Source organism: Panulirus ornatus, chromosome 58 (assembly GCF_036320965.1).
Source record: "Panulirus ornatus isolate Po-2019 chromosome 58, ASM3632096v1, whole genome shotgun sequence".
Taxonomy (NCBI): domain Eukaryota; kingdom Metazoa; phylum Arthropoda; class Malacostraca; order Decapoda; family Palinuridae; genus Panulirus; species Panulirus ornatus.
Window position 1 is genome coordinate 13669719 of NC_092281.1, and position 22161 is coordinate 13691879.

Here is a 22161-nt window from a genome sequence, read left to right on the forward strand (position 1 = left end):
TACAGAGTATGTGTTCAAGACAGGTTACAGAGTTATGTGTTCAAGGCAGGTTACAGAGCTATGTGTTCAAGACAGGTTACAGAGTAGGTGTTCAAGACAGGTTACAGAGTTATGTGTTCAAGACAGGTTACAGAGTTATGTATTAAAGACAGGTTACAGAGTTATGTGCTCAAGACAGGTTACAGAGTATGTGTTCAAGGCAAGTCATAGCATGTGGTCAAGGGGGATTGCAGTATGTGGTTCAGGCTTTATTGCTCGTTCATCAGGACATATCATATGGTTACAGCAGATTAAAAGATCCCATAGTACAAAGTGTGTAGTCAGGGCACACTTATGTTTATCTATCTATCTATCTATCTATATGGAAATTCTGTACTCAGCACCCATATCTCCATACCTCTCCACACATCATCCATACTGACCCTCACCCTTGCCATACACCTAACCCTTGGTCTGTCCTCTCTCCTCTCCACCAGATTCACATTCGCCACATTCGTCGTTATTTCCTTATCGTCATTGCTCTCTCAGAATTTAGGACGTCATTTTGGTGTCACGTTCGTCTCCGATTCATGTCTTCCTCTCTATCTCACCCAGATCAGTTATCTTACTGCGCAGTCAGAACTTGTATAGAGTCCCTTTCCACCGTTGGCTCCCGTCTGTCTGTCTGCCTACTGGAGCGCCCACCCAGCAGCAGGAGGCAGAGCTTCACCTGTCAGCAGGTTCATCCACACCTGCATAGTCTCCCTCTTGTCTGTCACGATTTTTCCCAAAGCCATGGCCACTGCGTGTTCGCTAGGTACGTCAGTCCCCCAGTGTTCCCAACGCTTACCATTCACCAGACCCGAACACACCCACCAGGGTGCTCCTTAGTACTGAAACAGGTGTTAGAAATAGCTCTTAGACCCTGGTACCTCTGATATCATTTTCTATCGCCTCTCTCTACCACAGGCCTTGCTTCTTGTTACTTCATAAACTTGTCCCTAAATACTTTTTTACCTTTACAGCTTTCTGATATTCAGCCTTACATTCTACCTTTTATTTTCTATCTTTTATACTTTTGTCCCATGTTTCTCCATTACTGTTTCTTGTACCTTTCCTTTTCCTTTTTTTCCTAGACTTCAACCTATTATTTTTTTTTTACATGACATTCACAATCTGTTTAGAGAATTTTTTCACATATCTTTCATTCCCCTGTATACTCTTGCTTTACATCGAACCCTTGGTATACCGTATGATCCTCTTGCTTTACATCGAACCCTTGGTGTATCGTATGATCAACTCGGCTTCATATTTTATCACATCCTAATCATACCTTCAACACTCTGTCCTCGAGGATTACCTCAGTGAAGAGAGTATGTGGTCGAGGTACATCTACAGTCATCTTGTAGCACCGTCATTTAATACCTGGCTCTCAGTCAATGACCAATATACGATCACCCTCATTCGTCAGTAGACGGTATATGATAAAGTAAGGTGAATGTACTCACGTTCTCGTATTGGACATTGTGTGTGTGTGTGTGTGTGTGTGGGGTGGTCGAGGCACACCCGCGCCAAATTTATTTTGGTACGGTCATATTAATCGCTTGGTTCCGGTTGTGGGCTGCACCGGTACTCACGGTGGTAGGGTGACAGCAAGTGGTCTGGATCGCATATGGTCTGGTTGTGTAGGGCAGCGGTCGGCGCAGACGGTGAACCACAGACCTCTGGGTCAGACCAGGGCGCTGGCAGGGGATACGCCACATTTAGCAGGCCTACGAGAGAAGAGAAGGGCAACATATGTGAAATAAACTCTTACCTGATACGTGCCTGATATCTTGATACCTGCCTGATAATTTCCCTGATAACAGCTTGACTAATATAATATATTGATAGTTCTGTTCTCGACTTAGTGGTTTTTGCATTTACATGGCGTATACTGACACAACAGGAATACTTTTCTTTGTGTTTGTTGCTGTTGATAAAGGTTTCATATACATCAGCAAAATTTATGTATTATAATACGCCATATTAAACTCATCCATTGTCTCATAATCTAGTATTGTATAACAGGAGCCACTGTACAGTCAGGGCAGCGGTGCTCCATATGGTAACCTTATCTTGGAAATGGGCAGTTTTCTTTCACCTGTTGCCTCCTCCTTGATCAGACGGTCTGTTTCGAAGAAATTCATTCTTTCGTCGCCAACCCGAACGCCGTTAATTCTAGCGATCGTGAAAAATGCGAAGGGCGACTTGATTTTTCTTGGTTCACTAACTTTTCACAATGCTAACTGTCCTTTACCGAATAGGATGATGCACTTACCCGTCACCGTGGGAAGGAGGGTGAGTAAGGTGACACACAGCGACCCTGACATCTTTCCTCGCCACCGTTCACCGCCGTCGTCCTCCTTGGCATTAGTTGGGCTAGGCTCCTCTTGGGTCACTTACAGGCTGGAATCGACTCATACAGTTGTGCAGTGGAGTCTCAAATATGAATATTCCTCAAGGAAAGGATCTCTCACAGCTTGAGTATGAGTTCCGCACACCGCTGGTACCTCACGCATGATTTATAACTATGGCTTGGTAAGTTAGGTGGTCAGCGATGGCACCACGCGTCTCACTTATCAACGAGGAAGCTTACCACTGGATAGGAATGTGTACTTTCCGTTCCACCCTTGAATTTACCATTCCTTTGGCCACTGCTCGTAACGCGAAACGCCTTGAACACCGTCACAATTAAGTGCGCCACTGTCTCCTTCGTTACCCAGGCTCACTGGGCCAAATATCCACCAGTCGTTTCATGTGGTAGGACACAGCTAGAGGAGAAGTGGACGTCTGGGCGAGTGTTGATGGCGACGTGTAGCTTGTCGGCCCTCGGCCGTATCTTTGTACATTTCCCTTGACCTTCTACTTTACTTTGTTTACCTTCTAGCATCACAGAATTCAGTATGATACCTCAAAGAATTTTTCCAAGAATAAGATGCAGCTTCGCGTATTTTCCTCCAGGACACCTTATGGGATTATATTGAATTTAAAATCAGGTGTTTGTACAAACATATTAGTTTGACTTATCAAGCCCTGGGCTATACAGGATGCCTTAAGCGATAACGGTGAGAAGTGTCCGACTGTCACCTCCCAACACGCCACCACCACTTTGTCCCGCGAAGCCGTCTTGAGTGTTTGGGCATTAAATGGTAGGAATATGTATTTGCCCAAATATATTTCTTTTGTACGTTTTTTGACCCATGGTCGAAACTGAGGACGTATGCTAAAACGGAAAACCACATAAAATAGTGAATATTTTTGATATGTAAACTGCATACATCTGTACACCCAGTCTCCACTTCTGTCTTTCCTCTGTACCTTACCCTGTCCATCCTTTTCCTACCATCTCCTACCGAACTGTTAGGGTTTGTACACATTTTCCTTCATTCCCCAAAACTTACAATGTCGATGAGAAGTTTGGAAGACATCTTTAAGGTTCGCATCTGGATGCTGACCAGTTACTTTTGTGATATATATAGCACTGAAATATATTCGGGCGGAGTTTTTTCCTGAATATATAATTTATATATATATATATATATATATATATATATATATATATATATATATATATATATATATATATATATATATATATATTCGGGAAAAAACTCTGCCCGAATATATTTCACTGCTATACACGGCTAAGCTTTGTTTTGGGTTCAAGCTTAAAACGCTGTCTTGATGAAATCATGGTACATCTAGTCGCTGAGACTAGTTTAGTTAATGGTTTAAGCACCCGCTAAGTGTGCCTCAGGCTATCTCGAGGGATATTATTTTTACTCCTTCAGGCTTCCCCTTTTTGTTAAGAATTTCGTTTTTGGGCGCTGTATTTCTTCCACCTGTGCCTTAATATGACCGGCTCTTATCTTTCCAAGGAGGAGAGAGCCCAAATTCTTGTCTGGAAGCAAGAAAATGAAGGTACACGTTAGACTTCTAGGCGCACTTTTATATATATATATATATATATATATATATATATATATATATATATATATATATATATATATATATATATATTATGAATTATTCGGGAAGTTGCGAACGCTGCAAAAGTGAGAATTCCTCGGACACAACAGGTGCCGATGATTCTTGCAGCCTCTCAAAACTTCAAGTGAAAAGCACATTTGTAAAGTACCAGGTAACGGAATAAGGACGTAGGTCAAATGTGCCAGCTCTTCAGAGGCCAGCATAGAACCAAGAGACCATATTTTGGACTTTTCAGATTAGTACTTGAGGTGACGGGAGTGTGCAACAGAATCATTAGATGCAGTGAATCGATCAACCAAGAATTCCACATACAAGTGTGAAGTTCTACCTCGTGGTAAGTATTGTATCCGTAAACTTTCTTCAAAAGTGTTAGCGTAGCCATTTATGTTGATAGAAATAGATATATGTCTTTGGTAATTAGTGATGTAATTTAGCTTCATGGCGCTGTTTCACACAAATAATGATGGTCTATTTTAGCTTTGCATTGAAACTAGCTTTAGTAAACGGGTACCCTGTTTTAGGTGCTTTATATAGTTCGTTTTCGTGACAGAAATACCAACGGAGGACTGATGTATTTTCATATAATGCAGTAATGACAGCCTTCCATTCCCCTAGTTTCATTTACACTCGCCTTATGCCTGTCCTCTCCATACCTCTGCATGCAATCCTCTCCTTCAAGCCCTCAAACTTTCACCAACATCTCACCCTAGTCATTTTTCTTTTTTTAAGCTACAAACTTACACATCCTTGCCCCTACCTAGAAGTTATCAAAGATCCACCAGCTGACTGCTTCAGCACATTCTCATCCAACCATATTTATTCTGCTTCTGCCGTTTTCCTTTTGCTCTCCTGTCTGCACTTTTTTGTTTTGCTTTGCCACAAAAACTAGACAAGCTGTTCATTATTTTCATTCATATTAGCCACCCAGTGCCTTTAGTTATATGCTTAACTGTTACACTACCTATCCTCTGCAATCAGATCACCTGTCGCTAATGCTCAGTTCTTTGCGTCAAATGCTTTGATTGATTAACTCCACATTGTCCGAGATCCATAGCTTTCTACTATGGCCTTATTTGATTTTGCATAGAAAGATGTAATGCTCAAATTCATGGTCTTCATCTGTTACTTTATTCTCTGAATACTGTGCTAGCATTGCAGAAAACAATCTCGCTGTCTGCTGATAATAATAATGTAGAACTAAACTAGACTACAAAAGTATGAGTATTTTTATGTTCTTTTTAATTTTTTTTTATAAACTTTAGCTATTTTACAGATGTATTGTCTTCTGCTTTAATTAACTCCACATTTGCCTTGATATATATTATTCTTTATACGAAGTGTTGTTTTGTTTGATATTGCTGAATGTATTATACATTTTATTTATTTATTTATCATACTTGATTGCTGTTTCCTGCATCATTGAGGTGATGCTAGGAGATAGATGAAGAACAAACCATCCACTCATATATACACATATATACATAAACACCCATACACTTACATATACATACACATACATATACACATACATACACATACATATACACATATACGTACGTATAGACACATTCACAGTCATATACATATATATACGTGTATATATTAATACTTGCTTGCCTTCAATCCATTCCCAGTGCCACCCAACCCCACAGGAAGCAGCATCGCTGCCATCCTCTTCAGTGAGGTAGCGACAGGAAAACAGACAAAAAAATGCCATTTTATTCACACTTAGTCTCTAGCTGTTATGTGTTGTGCACCAAAACCACAGTTCTCTATCCACATCCAGGCCCCACATACCTTTCCATGGTTTACCCCAGATGTTGCACATCTTAGTTCAGTCATTGACAGCATGTCAACCCCAGTATACCACATTGTTCCAATTCACTCTATTTCTTGCACACCTTTCACCCTCCTGTATGTGTAGGCTCCAATCACTCGAAATCTTTTTCACTCCAGTCTTCCATCTCCAGTTTGGTCTCCCGCTTCTCCTTGTACTCTCCACCTCCGACACATATAGACTCTTTGTCAATCTTTCCTCACTCATTCTCTCTGTTTGTCCAAACCATTTCAACACCCTCTTCTGCTCTCTCAACCTCACTTTTTATTACCACACATATCTCTTACCCTTTCATTACTTACTCAGTCAAACCACCTCACACCACACATTGTCGTCAAACATTTCATTTCCAACACATTCACCCTTCTCCATACAACCCTATCTATAGCCCATGCCTTGCAGCCTGATAACATTGTTGGAACTACTATTCCTTCAAACATAGCCATTTTTGCTCTCTGAGATAAAGTTCTCCTTACACACATTCTTCATCGTTCGCAGAACCTTTGCCCCCTCTCCCATCCTGTGATTCATTCCTCTTTCTTGGTTCCATTTGCTGCCAAGTCCATTCCCAGATATGTAAAACGCTTCACTTCCTCCAACCTTTCTCCTTTCAAACTTACATCCCAATTAACTTGTCTCTCAACCCTGCTGAACTTAAGAATCTTGCTTTTATTCACATTTACTCTTAGCTTTCTCCTTTCACACACTTTTCTAAACTCAGTCACCAACCTCTGCAGTTTCTCACTTGAATCAGCCACCAATGCTGTATCATCAGCGACCAACAACTGACTTCCCAGACCCTGACATCCCAACAGACTGCATACTTGCCTATCTCTCCAAAACTCATGTATTTACCTTCTTAACCACCCCATCCATACAAATTAAACAACCATGGAGACATCACACACCCCAGCCACAGACCAACCTTCACTGGGAACCAATCACTCTCCTCTCTTCCTACTTCACACATGCCTTACATCCTTTATAAAAAGATTCCAATGCTTCTAACTGCTTACCTCCCACACTATATACTCTTAAATCCTTCCACAAAGCATCTGCATCACCCCTATCATATTCCTTCTCCACTAAATATTTCTCACACACATTCTTAAAAGCAAACACTTGATCCACACATCCTCTACCACTTCTGAAACCACACTGCTCCTCCCCAGTCTGATGCTCTGTACATGCCTTTACCCTCTCAGTCAATGCCCTCCCATACAGACTTGTGCCTCTGTAGTTTGAACACTCACCTTTATCCCCCTTTGCCTTTGTGCAGTGGCACTATACATGCATTCCACCAATCCTCAGGCACTTCATCATTATCCATACATACATTGAATGTCCTTACCAACCAATCAACAAAACAGTCACTCCCTTTCTTAATGAATTCAACTGCAGTACCGTCCAAACCCACTGCCTTGCCGGATTTCATCTGCAAGTCTTTCACCACCTCTTCTCTCTTAACCAAACCATTCTAGAGTTACAAAGAATGAGCTGCTTGAGTATCACAGAACAAAATCATTTAGTATCCAATGTAATAGTAATGGAGATCTAAACTAGACTTTTACCTAAGAAACATGAATATTTCTTCTATACTATCATTTTGGTTTGGCTACTAGGTGGGGCTTTCATAGGTTCTGTTGCTATTTTACAAGTGTATTAGCTACTTTTATATTCATTAACTTCACATTTGCTCAGATATATCAAACCTTAAGTACTGTATCCTTATTTAGATATTCACTAAAATATAGGTGCTGATATTCGTGTTTCACAATGGTTGTTCCGTTCTCTAAATATTGTACAAGTATTGCAGAGCAAAATCTCACAATATTCAAATGTAATAGTGATATCTAGAAGTGCTCTAGATATACATGATAATTAGTAAAAGTGAAAAGATCATGTGAGCATGATCTGGAGTATATAGTTTTTTGCTACCTTAAATGTGATATGGGGAGGGCTATGGTGATCAAGGAAAATATTGAGGATAAGTGACTTTCCTAAACAACTGTATCTTATGTGTTATATGTAAAGATTTGTGTGATTTTCATCCAGTTGCTGGGAGGTTTATTCACTGACTTTGCTTTGTTCACTGAGTGTGTTTACGTCCTTCAGCAACATGTAGCCAGCACAGCAAACGGAAGATGAAAACAGCATAGTTGGTAAAATTCGACTATGATTATTAAAAGTTCCAAATTGAAATTAGGTGCGGTTTTCATAGGCTCACTTAATTTCTGGTAGTGTTTCACTTTTACCCTATGTTTGTCTTGACCATCTTAGCTGTCATACTTTCATTTATTATTCAGAAGAAAAAAATACTGCTCCAAATCTTGCCTCCTTCTCTTTCTTCCCCTAGTATGCAAGCTGCAACCTCAGTGTCCTTGGCTGCATGTAACTAGGAATTCTATTCACAGTATAATACCATGAGAACAACTTAAAAATAACGACATACAGCCAGCAAGCATGAAATGGTCTCAAAGCTCAATTTGAAAAATTGAATATTGGGTAAACAAGAAACAGAGGTAGTAATTGGTTTGCAGCCAACAACCAAGGAGGTATACTACCAGTACAAGCTGCCTGGGTGAGCCAGCATTTTAGTGGTTGCTGTCTTTTCTTTCTGCCCACTGTTATATGGACTACTGGCATTCACTCCACATACATACAATCTCTCCTTGTTATATGTAACACTTGACAACACTTAACTCATGTAGCTCATTCTTTGTAACTAGATTTTCCTGTGGTGAGTACTATGCACTAGCCCTACATTTTAGCAAAATGGCAGGAGCACTAAAAAGAATTTGTAGGTAGGAACATTTAGGCAGGAGCATTAGGTAGAAACATTATGTAGCAGTAGGAGATAGGATGCATCAAATTAAAGGGTGAGGCATTAAAGGGTAAGAAACCCTGCTGGAGGTCTTTAGTGAAGGAGACTCTTTTGCTGTGGCCACCCCTTTTAGGGAGTTCCAATTGGAATAGGTTTCAGAGTTATGATAGATAGATAGATAGATAGACAATGTAAGGGAAAGAAGGAAAGAATCGGGAGAAGGATGAATGATTTTGAAAGAACATGTAGCATGATATTCTAATAAACATCCAGCTTCATACTGGCCTTTAGCTATTATACAAATTTGGTATTGAAAAAAGATGGTTTATTTTTTTCTTAGACTCATTATGTATTAAATCTTTGTTTTACACATCTGAATATAGAATGCAGTTCTGCATAACTGATTGACTGTTGAATATTTAGATCCTTTGCAGTAGTTTTTGACGTGTTGCAGGATTACCCCATGTGATAGTTAAGGCTAATCATAGATTACTTACCTGTAAATTGGCTGACTAGTTTATAAAGGTTACAGACTTTTGACCAAGGTTAAAGAGTTCACTGATATAAATTACTTTCAAATCCTCTTTTTTTTTCTTCTTTTCTGTGGTACCTCTTAACTGGAACTTGACGTTTAATGGTTCGGGATGTTGTGTTGAGGAGGTACATTAACAGATTGATTTTAGTTTTGATGCCATTGGCTATCCTCCTGGCGAGAGTTCCGTTTCTTGAGAGATTGAAATGTATGCTAAATGATATGGTGAAAAATGAAATTATTGTGCAAGAAACTTTACCTACTGTTGGGTTGAATAGTAGCTTATCGTTTTTGTAACAAGTTAAGGGTCGTAACATGGACTAAACTGTATCCAAAAGGTTAGACAATGCAGCTGTTACTTTGGTAAGTAGTTGGTATTGGTGGGTTGCATAATATTTGCTTGTTTATTTTCCATTATTTATCAACTTTATACCCAAAAAAGTTGTTGAAGTTGAGATTCTTGTAAATACAGTATCAGTTCTGTTGAGCCAAAAGATCAGTTTTAATTGCACTGTGAGCTTTTACCCTTGTCATCTGGAAATCTACACAAAAGGGTCAAAGCAAACTTCCGGTTTGTGGGCTCTGCTCCCTGTCCTAGCCTACCTCGTTGTAACCCAGAAGTGGCATAAAGGATAGTGATGTTTATGATGAACTAATGTAGCCCGTGAAAAAATGTTTGACCCACCAGTATTTACAATAACTAATACATTTTGATAAAGCATTAATGAGAGCAACTGTTTACTTTCAGCAGAAGAAACTTCTTGTGGTTGCTACACTGTTGTCTATGGGGGCTACAGCATTGAGATTTTGGCAGCAGAAAGTAGACAAGGTATCTTCTGAACCACTGATATTCAATATATGTTTTGGAAGATTCTGCTAATCCAGACTTCCATTTAGTAATATCCATATACAAGAAGTACACCAGAGGAATATTCATTAAATTTTTAACGTAAAAAGTGTTGAGATAATTATGGATAATTTTTTGGCATTTTTCTGTACAGATGCAGAACAAGATGCTCAGCTGAGAAAGGTTTTGATAAGATGTATAGAGAGAAACTTAAGGTTAGACAGTTGAAGTGAGTCTCATGGGGCATTTACTGACAAAATGACTCTCATTCTAAGAAAGTAGAAGGGCTTTATAACTACCCACCTTTGAAAGATAAATTTGAATTTAAGCAGTTTCGGGATGATATTAACTAAATTTGTACCAAATATGTCTGATTAAAGAACCTCTTTATACATTGCTACAGAAATACTGAGTTTTAATGGGATAGTTCTCACACATTTTTGGGACCTAAATCATTTAATTTGTAAAGCTCCAGTGTGGGGATTTTATGATGTAAGAAAACATGTAACTTTAATTGTTAATGTTTCTAATGGTGAACACCCTGGATGTGAACTATTTGTGAACTTTTGGAAATCTTTTATTTGATGTGAAGAAGGTTTCATTTAGTTAGGGAAGTGTCCTGTTATTATTTTGTATTTGGCAGATTATTCTCACAATATTTCTTTTGTATATAACTAAGTTTTTGTTGTTGTGTTACAGCGACTTATGCAGGAATTCATTTATGTTTTAGATTTTTTTATTTAGTGAGATGAGTTGAGCTGTGTGTATCATGCTCATGGTGTAATTTTTGTTTGAGGGCAGTTTTGCCTAATTACATATAGAAGGTATTGTCTTTTATTGCCTTTTCAATGTTTTATGTTTTTAAGGTGTATCTAAAATGTGGTGTGAGGTGGTTTGATTGAGTAAGTAATGTAAGGGTAAGAGGGATGTGTGGAAATAAAAGGAGTATGGTTGAGAGAACAGGAGAGGGTGTGTTGAAATGGTTTGGGCATACGGAGAGAATGATTGAGGAAAGATGACAGAGAGGATATATGTGTTAGAGGTGTAGGGAACAAGAAGTGGAAGACCAAATTGAAGTTGAAAAGGTGGATTGAAAAAGATTTTGAGTGATTGGGGCCTGACAGGAGGTTAAGAGGTGTGCAAGGAATAGAGTGAACTGGAATGATATGGTATACCGGGGTCAACGTGCTGTCAGTGAACTGAACCAGGGTGTGTGAAACGTCTGGGGTAAACCATGGAAAGTTTTGTGGGGCCTGGATGTGGATAGGGAGCTGTGGTTTTGGTGCATTACAAATGGCAGCTAGAGACTGAGTGTAAACAAATGTGGCCTTTTTTGTCTTTGCCCAGTGCTACCTCGCACGCGCGTGGGGGTGTGCTATTTAATGTGTGGTGGGGTGGCAACAAGCGGGATGAAGGCAGGAAGTATGAATATGTACATGTGTATGTATATGTTGAAATGTATATGTATGTATACTCCTATGAGTCCATGGGGAAAAAGAAACATGATAAGTTCCCAAGTGCACTTTTGTGTAATATTTACATCATCAGGGGAGATACAAGAAGGAAATATAAGTCAGCTGATATACAATGAAGAGACATAGCTAGGACGCCATTTGGTGAACACGTGATTGTCCAAGACAGACAACGAGCGTATCATAAGCTTATTATGTGGACATGAAGGAGAATTGCTTACAAATTTTGTCAACAATAAAGCTATCCAATTTGTATAGATCTTCGCTTATATTAAGGTTATAATATTTTGTATATTTAGTAATAGAAGATTCAATTATATTACTCGTTGCACTGGGGTCGGAGTTAATAACTGAGATGGCATTACTCCAGTCAATGCAATGATAGTAGATTTTAACGTGATTGAACAAGGCATTTGATTCTTGTCCTGTTCTTATACTATATTAATGTTGCTTAAGTCTAACAGAAACCTTAATATGAGCGAAGGTCTATACAAATTGGATAGCTTTATTGTTGATAAAATTTGTAAACAATTCCCCTTCTTGTCCACATAATGATTTTATGATAAGTTCATTGTCAAGACTGTCTTGGACAATCACGTGTTTACCAAATGGCATCCCAGCTATGTCTCTTCGTTGTATATCAGCTGACTTGTATTTCTTTCTTGTATGTCTCCTGATGATGTGATTACTACACGAAAGTGCACATGGGAACTTATCGTGTTTTATTTTCCCCGTGGACTCATAGGAATATACTTGATCACATGCAAAATTGTGATCCTTTCCAACATATATATATATATTCTTTCGTCTGTTTCCTTGTGCTACCTCACAAACGCGGGAGACAGCGACAAAGCAAAATAAATAAATAAAAATATTTTTTTATTTTGCTTTGTCGCTGTCTCCCGCGTTTGCGAGGTAGCGCAAGGAAACACGAAAGAAATGGCCCAACCCACCCCCATACACATGTATATACATACACGTCCACACACGCAAATATACATACCTATACATCTCAATGTACACATATATATATACACACAGACATATACATATATACACATGTACATAATTCATACTGTCTGCCTTTATTTATTCCCATCACCACCTCGCCACACATGGAATAACATCCCCCTCCCCCCTCATGTGTGCGAGGTAGAGCTAGGAAATGACAACAAAGGCCCCATTCGTTCACACTCAGTCTCTAGCCGTCATGTAATAATGCACTGAAACCACAGCTCCCTTTCCACATCCAGGCCCCACAGAACTTTCCATGGTTTACCCCAGATGCTTCACATGCCCTGGTTCAATCCATTGACAGCACGTCGACCCCGGTATACCACATCGTTCCAATTCACTCTATTCCTTGCATGCCTTTCACCCTCCTGCATGTTCAGGCCCCGATCACTCAAATTTTTTTTTACTCCATCTTTCCACCTCCAATTTGGTCTCCCACTTCTCCTCGTTCCCTCCACCTCTGACACATATATCCTCTTGGTCAATCTTTTCTCACTCATTCTCTTCATGTGACCAAACCATTTCAAAACACCCTCTTCTGCTCTCTCAACCACACTCTTTTTATTACCACACATCTCTCTTACCCTTACATTACTTACTCGATCAAACCTCCTCACACCACATATTGTCATATACAAACCGTGCATTCATATGCACTTTGTATATGTGCACATGAGTGAATGGGCCGTTGGAACTAACTCACAAGTAGCAGTATTAGAATATGTTGCAAATATTGTCAGAAATGAAGCTTATAAAACATTTGAAAGTAAAAGATCCCGTGGATGAGAGATTGCTTTCTGTGGTTTGTCTCATCAATACATTTGGATATAAGCAAAGGAAATTTTTGTACAGTATCATATGTGATAAAGAAGGTCCTTTGATTTTTGCATTGAATAGAAATTGAATGGAATTCTTTAAAAAAAAAATAAACAGTAAATGAAAGGTGAAAGCAGAAAAGAGCAATTATTTAAGCTTTTATTTGTGCAAAGTGATACAGCTGGGCTAAAGGCTGCTGCCTGAAAATCCTGCCTGTAGACTTGCCATAGGGTAAAAATATCAACCTTACTCATACGTTATTCTTAAAATAACATATAAAGGATTATTAATTAACAATAGAAAATATGCAGCTGAAAAAGCATAAATAGTATGCTTCCACAGGATTTAAGTACTAAATATAACATTGCATAATCTACATATGTACAAGAAGACTATAGAGGCCCCCTTCTCCTGTCACATAAATTATTCTGCCTGCGGACAACATTCACAACTAGTAAGCACATATATGCCATTTTTTGCATACAATAATTACAGTAAAATAGGAAGCACTGTAAATGTAAAATGTGTATATCCTTCAGAGAAGTGAAGGAATGATATGAGGGAGGGATCTCCATGTCAACAAATATGCTCAGGATATTAATTGATCATGTCAGCTGTACCCTACCCTGCTAGCTGTGATTATTATATAATATTTAAGCACTAAGAGTTACAATCAATACTATATCACACTATAATCACAAGAATGGCCACAGCAGCCAGATGATGAACTTTAAAGTCTTGTACCTACTACAAAAATTTACTACCCTGGCAGCAGTTAAGTGAAAATGACCAAAACAAATTACAAGGTGAACAGCTAACTGCGGCCTTTCTGACATGGTTAAATAATAATCAAATAAGGTATATAGAGCTGCAAGAGGGTGACCCTTATGGCTGCCAAGGATTAGCTGGCCTGCTGATGGCATATGGCATAACTTGCTCTCACAAGCACCAAATGCTCCCTGGAAATACAAACAGAATATTTTGTTGGCAAAAAGATCAGGATACACAATTTGAAATACAGTTTTACAGTATTGTATGAGTAACAATTTGAAGTGCCTCTTTCATTCATACAATTATGTTTCCAATGTGAAACAGGAAAATCTGCAAGTCATTTCTAAGTGTACAACTCGCCCATCAACAAAACTAAATAAATTTTTTCCCAGCCATATGTTTTGCCTATACAGTAATTCATATACAGATACAATGCAGCCACACAGTCATTTACATAATGGTCACAATATATTACAGTCTGAAAGGTGTCTCCCATATATTCTCAACCCTGGCACCAAGGAAATACAAGTTTCTGGTAACTACAAAACATATAAAAAGCTTTAGGGAGAGTATAATTCAGATGCTAAATCACTTTATTTTAATGTAGAGCTGGCTTTGTTACAGATGCTCTACAAAACCAACCTACCATGAATGCAGGCTCAGGTGTCCGTAGTTTGCTGGATACGGTTTTCCCATTGGGCAATCAGAGCACTACGTCGTCTCACCCCCTTATCCAAAGCCTGCTGTGAATGATAAAATGTTAGTATGTCAAATAAAAACCTTCATACAAAATTTTTACACCATCATATACTGTAGACAAAATGTAAAAAGCAAATCAGTTAGCTGAAACAATACATTATCTTGCTTAAGACATTGCAGAATTAAGCTCTTCTGGGACATCAGTCAGGTGCTCAAACTCTCTGTTTTTCCAGTAACACTGCTTTCATGATCAAATATGGTAACTGACAAGAGTGATAGTATCAGACATTTATAACTGTGTGTGTGTGTGTGTGTGTGTGTGTGTTGGGGGAGGGTCATGTTGGAAATTAAATAAGTTTGGATGGCAGGCTAAAGGGATATAAATAGTTAAATGACCTTTGTCAAGCCAGGGTAATTACATTCTAAATGTTGTAATCGCAAAACTAGCTAGAGGTTTAAGCTGCAATTTTAATCATCCCTGGTCAGATTTAATTCTCTTAAGTTAGAAGGGGGCAATCTAATGGGATACAAGTGGTTAGTATAAGAGTTTCATCCAATCAGGGTAACTACATTTTAAATTTGTTACCGATTACATTTGTAATGATCAATCTTTTAAAAAAATATAGAAGGTAAGGTATATGCCAAAGTTTTCAACTATCCATGGCAATGATCCTGAGTATATAGGCTTCATTAAAAGCACTGTGTTCTGACTGTCACCTTAGTGAAACACCAGTCTTCTATGAGTATTAGCAAATATAACTGCATATGAAATACCATCTGCTTTCTAAACGTGATCATGAATACTTTATGTATTACCAAGAACTACAGTACTAGCATAAGTATTTAGAGTTCATTTCTTACTGCAAATGCTTTGGTATATATATGTATTTTTTATACTTGATTGCCATTTCCTGTGTAAACAAGGTAGCTCCATGAAACAGAATAAGAGAGGCCATATCTGCTCACACATTATTTTTTTTTTTTTTTTGCTTGTCACTGTCTCACGCGTTAGCGAGGTAGTGCAAGGAAACAGACGAAAGAATGGCCCAACCCACCCACATACATATGTATATACATACAAGTCCACACATGCACATATACATACCTATACCTCAACGTATACATATATATACACACACAGACATATACATATATACACATGTACATAATTCATACAGTCTGCCTTTATTCATTCCCATCACCACCCCACCACACATGAAATAACAACCCCCTCCCCCCCTCATGTGCACGAGGTAGCGCTAGGAAAAGACAACAAAGGCCACATTCACTCAGTCTCTAGCTGTCATGTACTAATGCACCGAAACCACAGTTCCTTTTCCACATCCAGGCCCCACAAAACTTTCCGTGGTTTACTCCAGACGCTTCACATGCCCTGGTTCAATCCATTGAAATCACGTCGACCCCAGTATATATATCTAGAGAAGGCATATGATAGGGTTTATAGAGATGCTTTGTGCAAGGTATTAAGATTATATGGTGTGGGAGGTAAGTTGCTAGAATCAGTGAAAAGTTTTTACCAAGGATGTAAGGCATGTATATATATATATATATATATATATATATATATATATATATATATATATATATATTTTTTTTTTTCTTTTTTTGCTTTGTCGCTGGAAATCCTCCCCTCTAGTTTTTTTTAATTTTCCAAAAGAAAGAACAGAGGGGGGCCAGGTGAGGATATTCCACAAAGGCCCAGTCCTCTGTTCTTAACGCTACCTCGCTAACGCGGGAAATGGCAAATAGTTTAAAAGAAAAAAATGAAATATATATATATATATATATATATATATATATATATATATATATATATATATGTCTGTGTATGTTTATGTACGTATATTGTGAAATGTATAGGTATGTATATATGCGTGTGTGGATGTGTAAGTATATACATGTGTATGCAAGTGGGTTGGGCCATTCTTTCGTCTGTTTCCTTGCACTAGTTCGCTAATGTGGGAGACAGCGACAAAGTATAATAAATAAAATAAATATATATATATATATATATATATATATATATATTGTTTAATTTGTTTATGGATGGGGTTGTTAGGGAGGTAAATGCAAGAGTCTTGGAAAGAGGGGCAAGTATGAAGTCTGTTGGGGATGAGAGAGCTTGGGAAGTGAGTCAGTTGTTGTTCGCTGATGATACAGCGCTGGTGGCGGATTCATGTGAGAAACTGCAGAAGCTGGTGACGGAGTTTGGTAAAGTGTGTGGAAGAAGAAAGTTAAGAGTAAATGTGAATAAGAGCAAGGTTATTAGGTACAGTAGGGTGGAGGGTCAAGTCAATTGGGAGGTGAGTTTGAATGGAGAAAAACTGGAGGAAGTGAAGTGTTTTAGATATCTGGGAGTGGATCTGTCAGCGGATGGAACCATGGAAGCGGAAGTGGATCATAGGGTGGGGGAGGGGGCGAAAATTTTGGGAGCCTTGAAAAATGTGTGGAAGTTGAGAACATTATCCCGGAAAGCAAAAATGGGTATGTTTGAAGGAATAGTAGTTCCAACAATGTTGTATGGTTGCGAGGCGTGGGCTATGGATAGAGTTGTGCGCAGGAGGATGGATGTGCTGGAAATGAGATGTTTGAGGACAATGTGTGGTGTGAGGTGGTTTGATCGAGTAAGTAACGTAAGGGTAAGAGAGATGTGTGGAAATAAAAAGAGCGTGGTTGAGAGAGCAGAAGAGGGTGTTTTGAAATGGTTTGGGCACATGGAGAGAATGAGTGAGGAAAGATTGACCAAGAGGATATATGTGTCGGAGGTGGAGGGAACGAGGAGAAGAGGGAGACCAAATTGGAGGTGGAAAGATGGAGTGAAAAGGATTTTGTGTGATCGGGGCCTGAACATGCAGGAGGGTGAAAGGAGGGCAAGGAATAGAGGGAATTGGAGCGATGTGGTATACAGGGGTTGACGTGCTGTCAGTGGATTGAATCAAGGCATGTGAAGCGTTTGGGGTAAACCAAGGAAAGCTGTGTAGATATGTATATTTGCGTGTGTGGACGTGTGTATGTACATGTGTATGGGGGGGGTTGGGCCATTTCTTTCGTCTGTTTCCTTGCGCTACCTCGCAAAAGCGGGAGACAGCGACAAAGTATAAAAAAAAAAAAAAAAAAAAAAAATATATATATATATTTTTTTTTTCTTTTTTTGCTTTGTCGCTGTCTCCCGCGTTTGCTAGGTAGCACAAGGAAACAGACGAAAGAAATGGCCCAACCCACCCCCATACACATGTATATACATACGTCCACACACGCAAATATACATACCTACACAGCTTTCCATGGTTTACCCCAGACGCTTCACATGCCCTGATTCAACCCACTGACAGCACGTCAACCCCGGTATACCACATCGATCCAATTCACTCTATTCCTTGCCCTCCTTTCACCCTCCTGCATGTTCAGGCCCCGATCACACAAAATCTTTTTCACTCCATCTTTCCACCTCCAATTTGGTCTCCCTCTTCTCCTCGTTCCCTCCACCTCCGACACATATATCCTCTTGGTCAATCTTTCCTCACTCATTCTCTCCATGTGCCCAAACCATTTCAAAACACCCTCTTCTGCTCTCTCAACCACGCTCTTTTTATTTCCACACATCTCTCTTACCCTTACGTTACTTACTCGATCAAACCACCTCACACCACACATTGTCCTCAAACATCTCATTTCCAGCACATCCATCCTCCTGCGCACAACTCTATCCATAGCCCACGCCTCGCGACCATACAACATTGTTGGAACCACTATTCCTTCAAACATACCCATTTTTGCTCTCCGAGATAATGCTCTCGACTTCCACACATTCTTCAAGGCTCCCAGAATTTTCGCCCCCACCCTATGATCCACTTCCGCTTCTATGGTTCCATCCGCTGCCAGATCCACTCCCAGATATCTAAAACACTTTACTTCCTCCAGTTTTTCTCCATTCAAACTCACCTCCCAATTGACTTGACCCTCAACCCTACTGTACCTAATAACCTTGCCCTTATTCACATTTACTCTTAACTTTCTTCTTTCACACACTTTACCAAACTCAGTCACCAGCTTCTGCAGTTTCTCACATGAATCAGCCACCAGCGCTGTATCATCAGCGAACAACAACTGACTCACTTCCCAAGCTCTCTCATCCCCAACAGACTTCATACTTGCCCCTCTTTCCAAAACTCTTGCATTCACCTCCCTAACAACCCCATCCATAAACAAATTAAACAACCATGGAGACATCACACACTCCTGCCGCAAACCTACATTCACTGAGAACCAATCACTTTCCTCTCTTCCTACACGTACACATGCCTTACATCCTCGATAAAAACTTTTCACTGCTTCTAACAACTTGCCTCCCACACCATATATTCTTAATACCTTCCACAGAGCATCTCTATCAACTCTATCATATGCCTTCTCCAGATCCATAAATGCTACATACAAATCCATTTGCTTTTCTAAGTATTTCTCACATACATTCTTCAAAGCAAACACCTGATCCACACATCTGAAACCACACTGCTCTTCCCCAATCTGATGCTCTGTACATGCCTTCACCCTCTCAATCAATACCCTCCATATAATTTACCATATATATATATATATATATATATTTTTTTTTTTTTTTTCATACATATTAGCTATTTCCCGCATTAGCAAGGTAGCAGTATTTTTTTATGCTCACCAATTGTTGCATGAGCAAGGCAGTGTCAAGAACAGATGACAGAGCCTTAGAGGGAAAATTCCTCACTTGGTTTCTTGCTCTGTTCCTTCTTTCAGAGAGTGATACAGGAAGTGAAGATTTCCAGCCTACTGTTCCCGCCCCTCTTAGCTACCTTCTACAACATGGGGGAGTTCATGGGCTGCATCCTTTCTCCCCATCCCAAGGGATAACATATATATATATATATTTTTTTCTTTCTTTCAAACTATTCGCCATTTCCCGCATTAGCGAGGTAGCGTTAAGAACAGAGGACTGGGCCTTTGAGGGAATACCCTCACCTGGCGCAATTCTCTGTTCCCTCTTCTGGAAAATTAAAAAAAAAACGAGAGGGGAGGATTTCCACGTATTCCCTGTGTGTCGTAAAAGGCAAATAAAAGGGGAGGGAATGGGGGGGGGCTGGAAATCCTCCCATCCAGTTTTTATTTTTCCAAAAAAAGGAACAGAGAAGGGGGCCAAGTGAGGATTTTCCCTGTTAAGCTCAGTCCTCTGTTCTTAATGTTGCCTCACAAATAAGGGAAGTGGCAGATATGTATGAAAAAAAATATATATATAGAGAGAGTGTGAATGAATGTGGCCTTTTTTGTCTGTTTTCCTGGGGCTTCCTCACTGAAGTAGAGGGTAGCGATGCATGAAGGATAAGAAAAATGATACATATACATATTTTCTTCACCATGCCTGACTGCCAGCCTCCCATGTCAGCAAGGTAGTGCCAGGAACACAGACGAAGAAAGGCCACATCTGCTCACATCCATACTCGAGCTGTAATGTACTGAAACCACAGCTCCTTATATAGATTAGTACCCCAGTAGTTTGTATGGATGCTAGGCATGGGTTATAGAAGAGAAGGTATGGAAGAGAGTGAATGTTTTGGAAATGAAACGTAAGCAAGGTCTTTCTGAGACAAATGCCAGAAAGTGCACAGGGCTGCAATTGTATGTGTTGCTCTTGTATATAACATGGTGGCATGAAATACTACCCAAGTCAGTTTGTCTCTCACTATCTCCATTGAAACAGTCACATTAACAGAAGGAGGCCACATAGCAAGATGATCACGTAAATTCTCCAGAAAATCCAGAAATGCAGATCAGCTCACAACTGAATCACAATGACATTGGCGAGTGAGGAGGGTTGCTTGAATTGGAAATGAGAGGGTAAGAGATTGGTGTAGTAGTAAGATTAGGTTTTGAGTGCTTAAGGCCTGAACATGCAGAATTTTAAGACGTTTACAGGATAATGTGAATAGGGGCAATGTGGTAAATGTGCTGTAATAAGGGTATATGAAATTGTAGATACAGGACTGTGGTTTCAATGCATTACACATGACAGATAGAGATTGGATGTGTGAATGAGGCCATTTCTTTATCTGTTCCAGGTGCTATTTTGCTAAAGCAGGAAATGGTAAACAATTGTTAAACATATTTATTTCCATGCATGTTTACCATTTCCAGCATTGGTGAGGTAGTGGCAGGAAATGAGAAGTAACTACCTCATTCACTCACATCCACTCTAGCTGTCATGTATCATCTATACTACAGGAGGGGTAACCTCTTTAAAGATTAGTTACCTTAAACCCAAATGATTCTATCCACTGCTGTTGGCTTTAGAGTAAAAATAGAAAATTATCCAGACATCATCTATACACGTTTCATCACAATGTGGCTATATCAAATACATTATCTGTAATACATGATTTAACTTCTGTTCTATTGTGAAAGACTGGTTGCCTAAGAATTCATGAAAATCAAACTTGTAAATCTCATCAAATTAGATATAAGTTAATTGATTGCTAATCCTGGTTTGATTTGCTGTTGAATGGTTTCATCTAACTTACACCCGAGTTACAGAGACTGAAAATTAATATATACATATCACTAGTGTATCTCTTACCACTTTTTTTAATCAGTCCTTTAATTTGAATTCCCCTGACCCTCCATTTTTTTGCATCAAAGATCCCAGACCTCACCTGTGTTTGGTCTGACTCGTCATCAAGGAGGTTTGGGTTAGAGAGAGTAGTTCGGAGGCCATTCACCTCTTGGAAGCCTTCACAAGTTTCCTCTACTGTCTCCTGGTCCTCCTCTTCTGTGCCCAAATCCAACAAATTTGGCTGCGACTGAGCCATTTGGTGGGCTCGTAGGCGCCTAAAGAAAGAGGCATGATTAGTGGTGTTTGAAAATACCAGCCAAAAATGAACTTATCACTGCAAGATAATAAGTACTAGTTATATCCTTAAGATACTATAAAGTGATGCTTAAAATATATTTGTCACAAGCACAGTCTCATCTTAAGAAGAGATGAGCACAGTATAATAGTGTGTTTAGAGAAAAATTAGGTACTGGATGTGGAAAGGGTGCTGTGGTTTCAGAGCATTACACATGACAGCAAGAGACTGAGTGTGAACAAATATGGCCTTTTTTGTCTTTTCTTGGCATTTCATGTGTGGTGGGGTGGTGACAGGAATGGATGGAGGCAGCAAGTATGAATATGTACATGTGTATATATGTCTGTGTATGTATATGCTGAAATGTATATGTACATGTATAGGCATTTATGTATGTACGTGTGTATGTCGGTGGGTTGGGCCATCCCTCATCTGTTTCCTT

The 22161-nt window shown here is 39.3% G+C and overlaps 2 protein-coding genes and 1 long non-coding RNA gene across 7 annotated transcripts in view; 1 reads left to right on the forward strand and 2 right to left on the reverse strand.

Annotated features, from left to right (window-relative positions):
• The window catches only part of LOC139766549 (uncharacterized), a 10962-nt gene extending 7825 nt beyond the window's left edge, over positions 1 to 3137 (reverse strand). The window contains exons 1-2 of one of the 2 annotated variants that reach the window (XM_071695348.1): positions 2300 to 3137; positions 1617 to 1751 (exon numbers count right to left, since the gene is read on the reverse strand). In XM_071695348.1, coding sequence (XP_071551449.1) covers positions 1617 to 1751; positions 2300 to 2351 — 187 coding nt within the window. In that variant the 5' untranslated portion in view covers positions 2352 to 3137. Of the gene's footprint in view, positions 1 to 1616; positions 1792 to 2299 lie in introns of those variants that run through there. The other variant, XM_071695349.1, reaches the window with a different exon arrangement.
• The window catches only part of LOC139766554 (uncharacterized), a 34731-nt gene extending 23852 nt beyond the window's left edge, over positions 1 to 10879 (forward strand). Inside the window, exons 2-3 of one of the 2 annotated variants that reach the window (XR_011716919.1) lie at positions 4247 to 4345; positions 9953 to 10879. This is a non-coding gene — a long non-coding RNA (uncharacterized lncRNA). Of the gene's footprint in view, positions 1 to 4085; positions 4346 to 9952 lie in introns of those variants that run through there. The other variant, XR_011716918.1, reaches the window with a different exon arrangement.
• A 2619-nt stretch (positions 10880 to 13498) lies between these two features.
• The window catches only part of LOC139766550 (uncharacterized), a 261997-nt gene continuing 253334 nt past the window's right edge, over positions 13499 to 22161 (reverse strand). For 2 of the 3 annotated variants that reach the window (XM_071695352.1, XM_071695350.1), the window contains 3 exons: positions 21525 to 21699; positions 14771 to 14867; positions 13499 to 14312 (listed from right to left, as the gene is read on the reverse strand). In XM_071695352.1, the coding sequence (XP_071551453.1) occupies positions 14784 to 14867; positions 21525 to 21699 (259 nt within the window). In that variant the 3' untranslated portion in view covers positions 13499 to 14312; positions 14771 to 14783. The remainder of the gene's footprint in view (positions 14313 to 14770; positions 14868 to 21524; positions 21700 to 22161) is intronic. The other variant, XM_071695351.1, reaches the window with a different exon arrangement.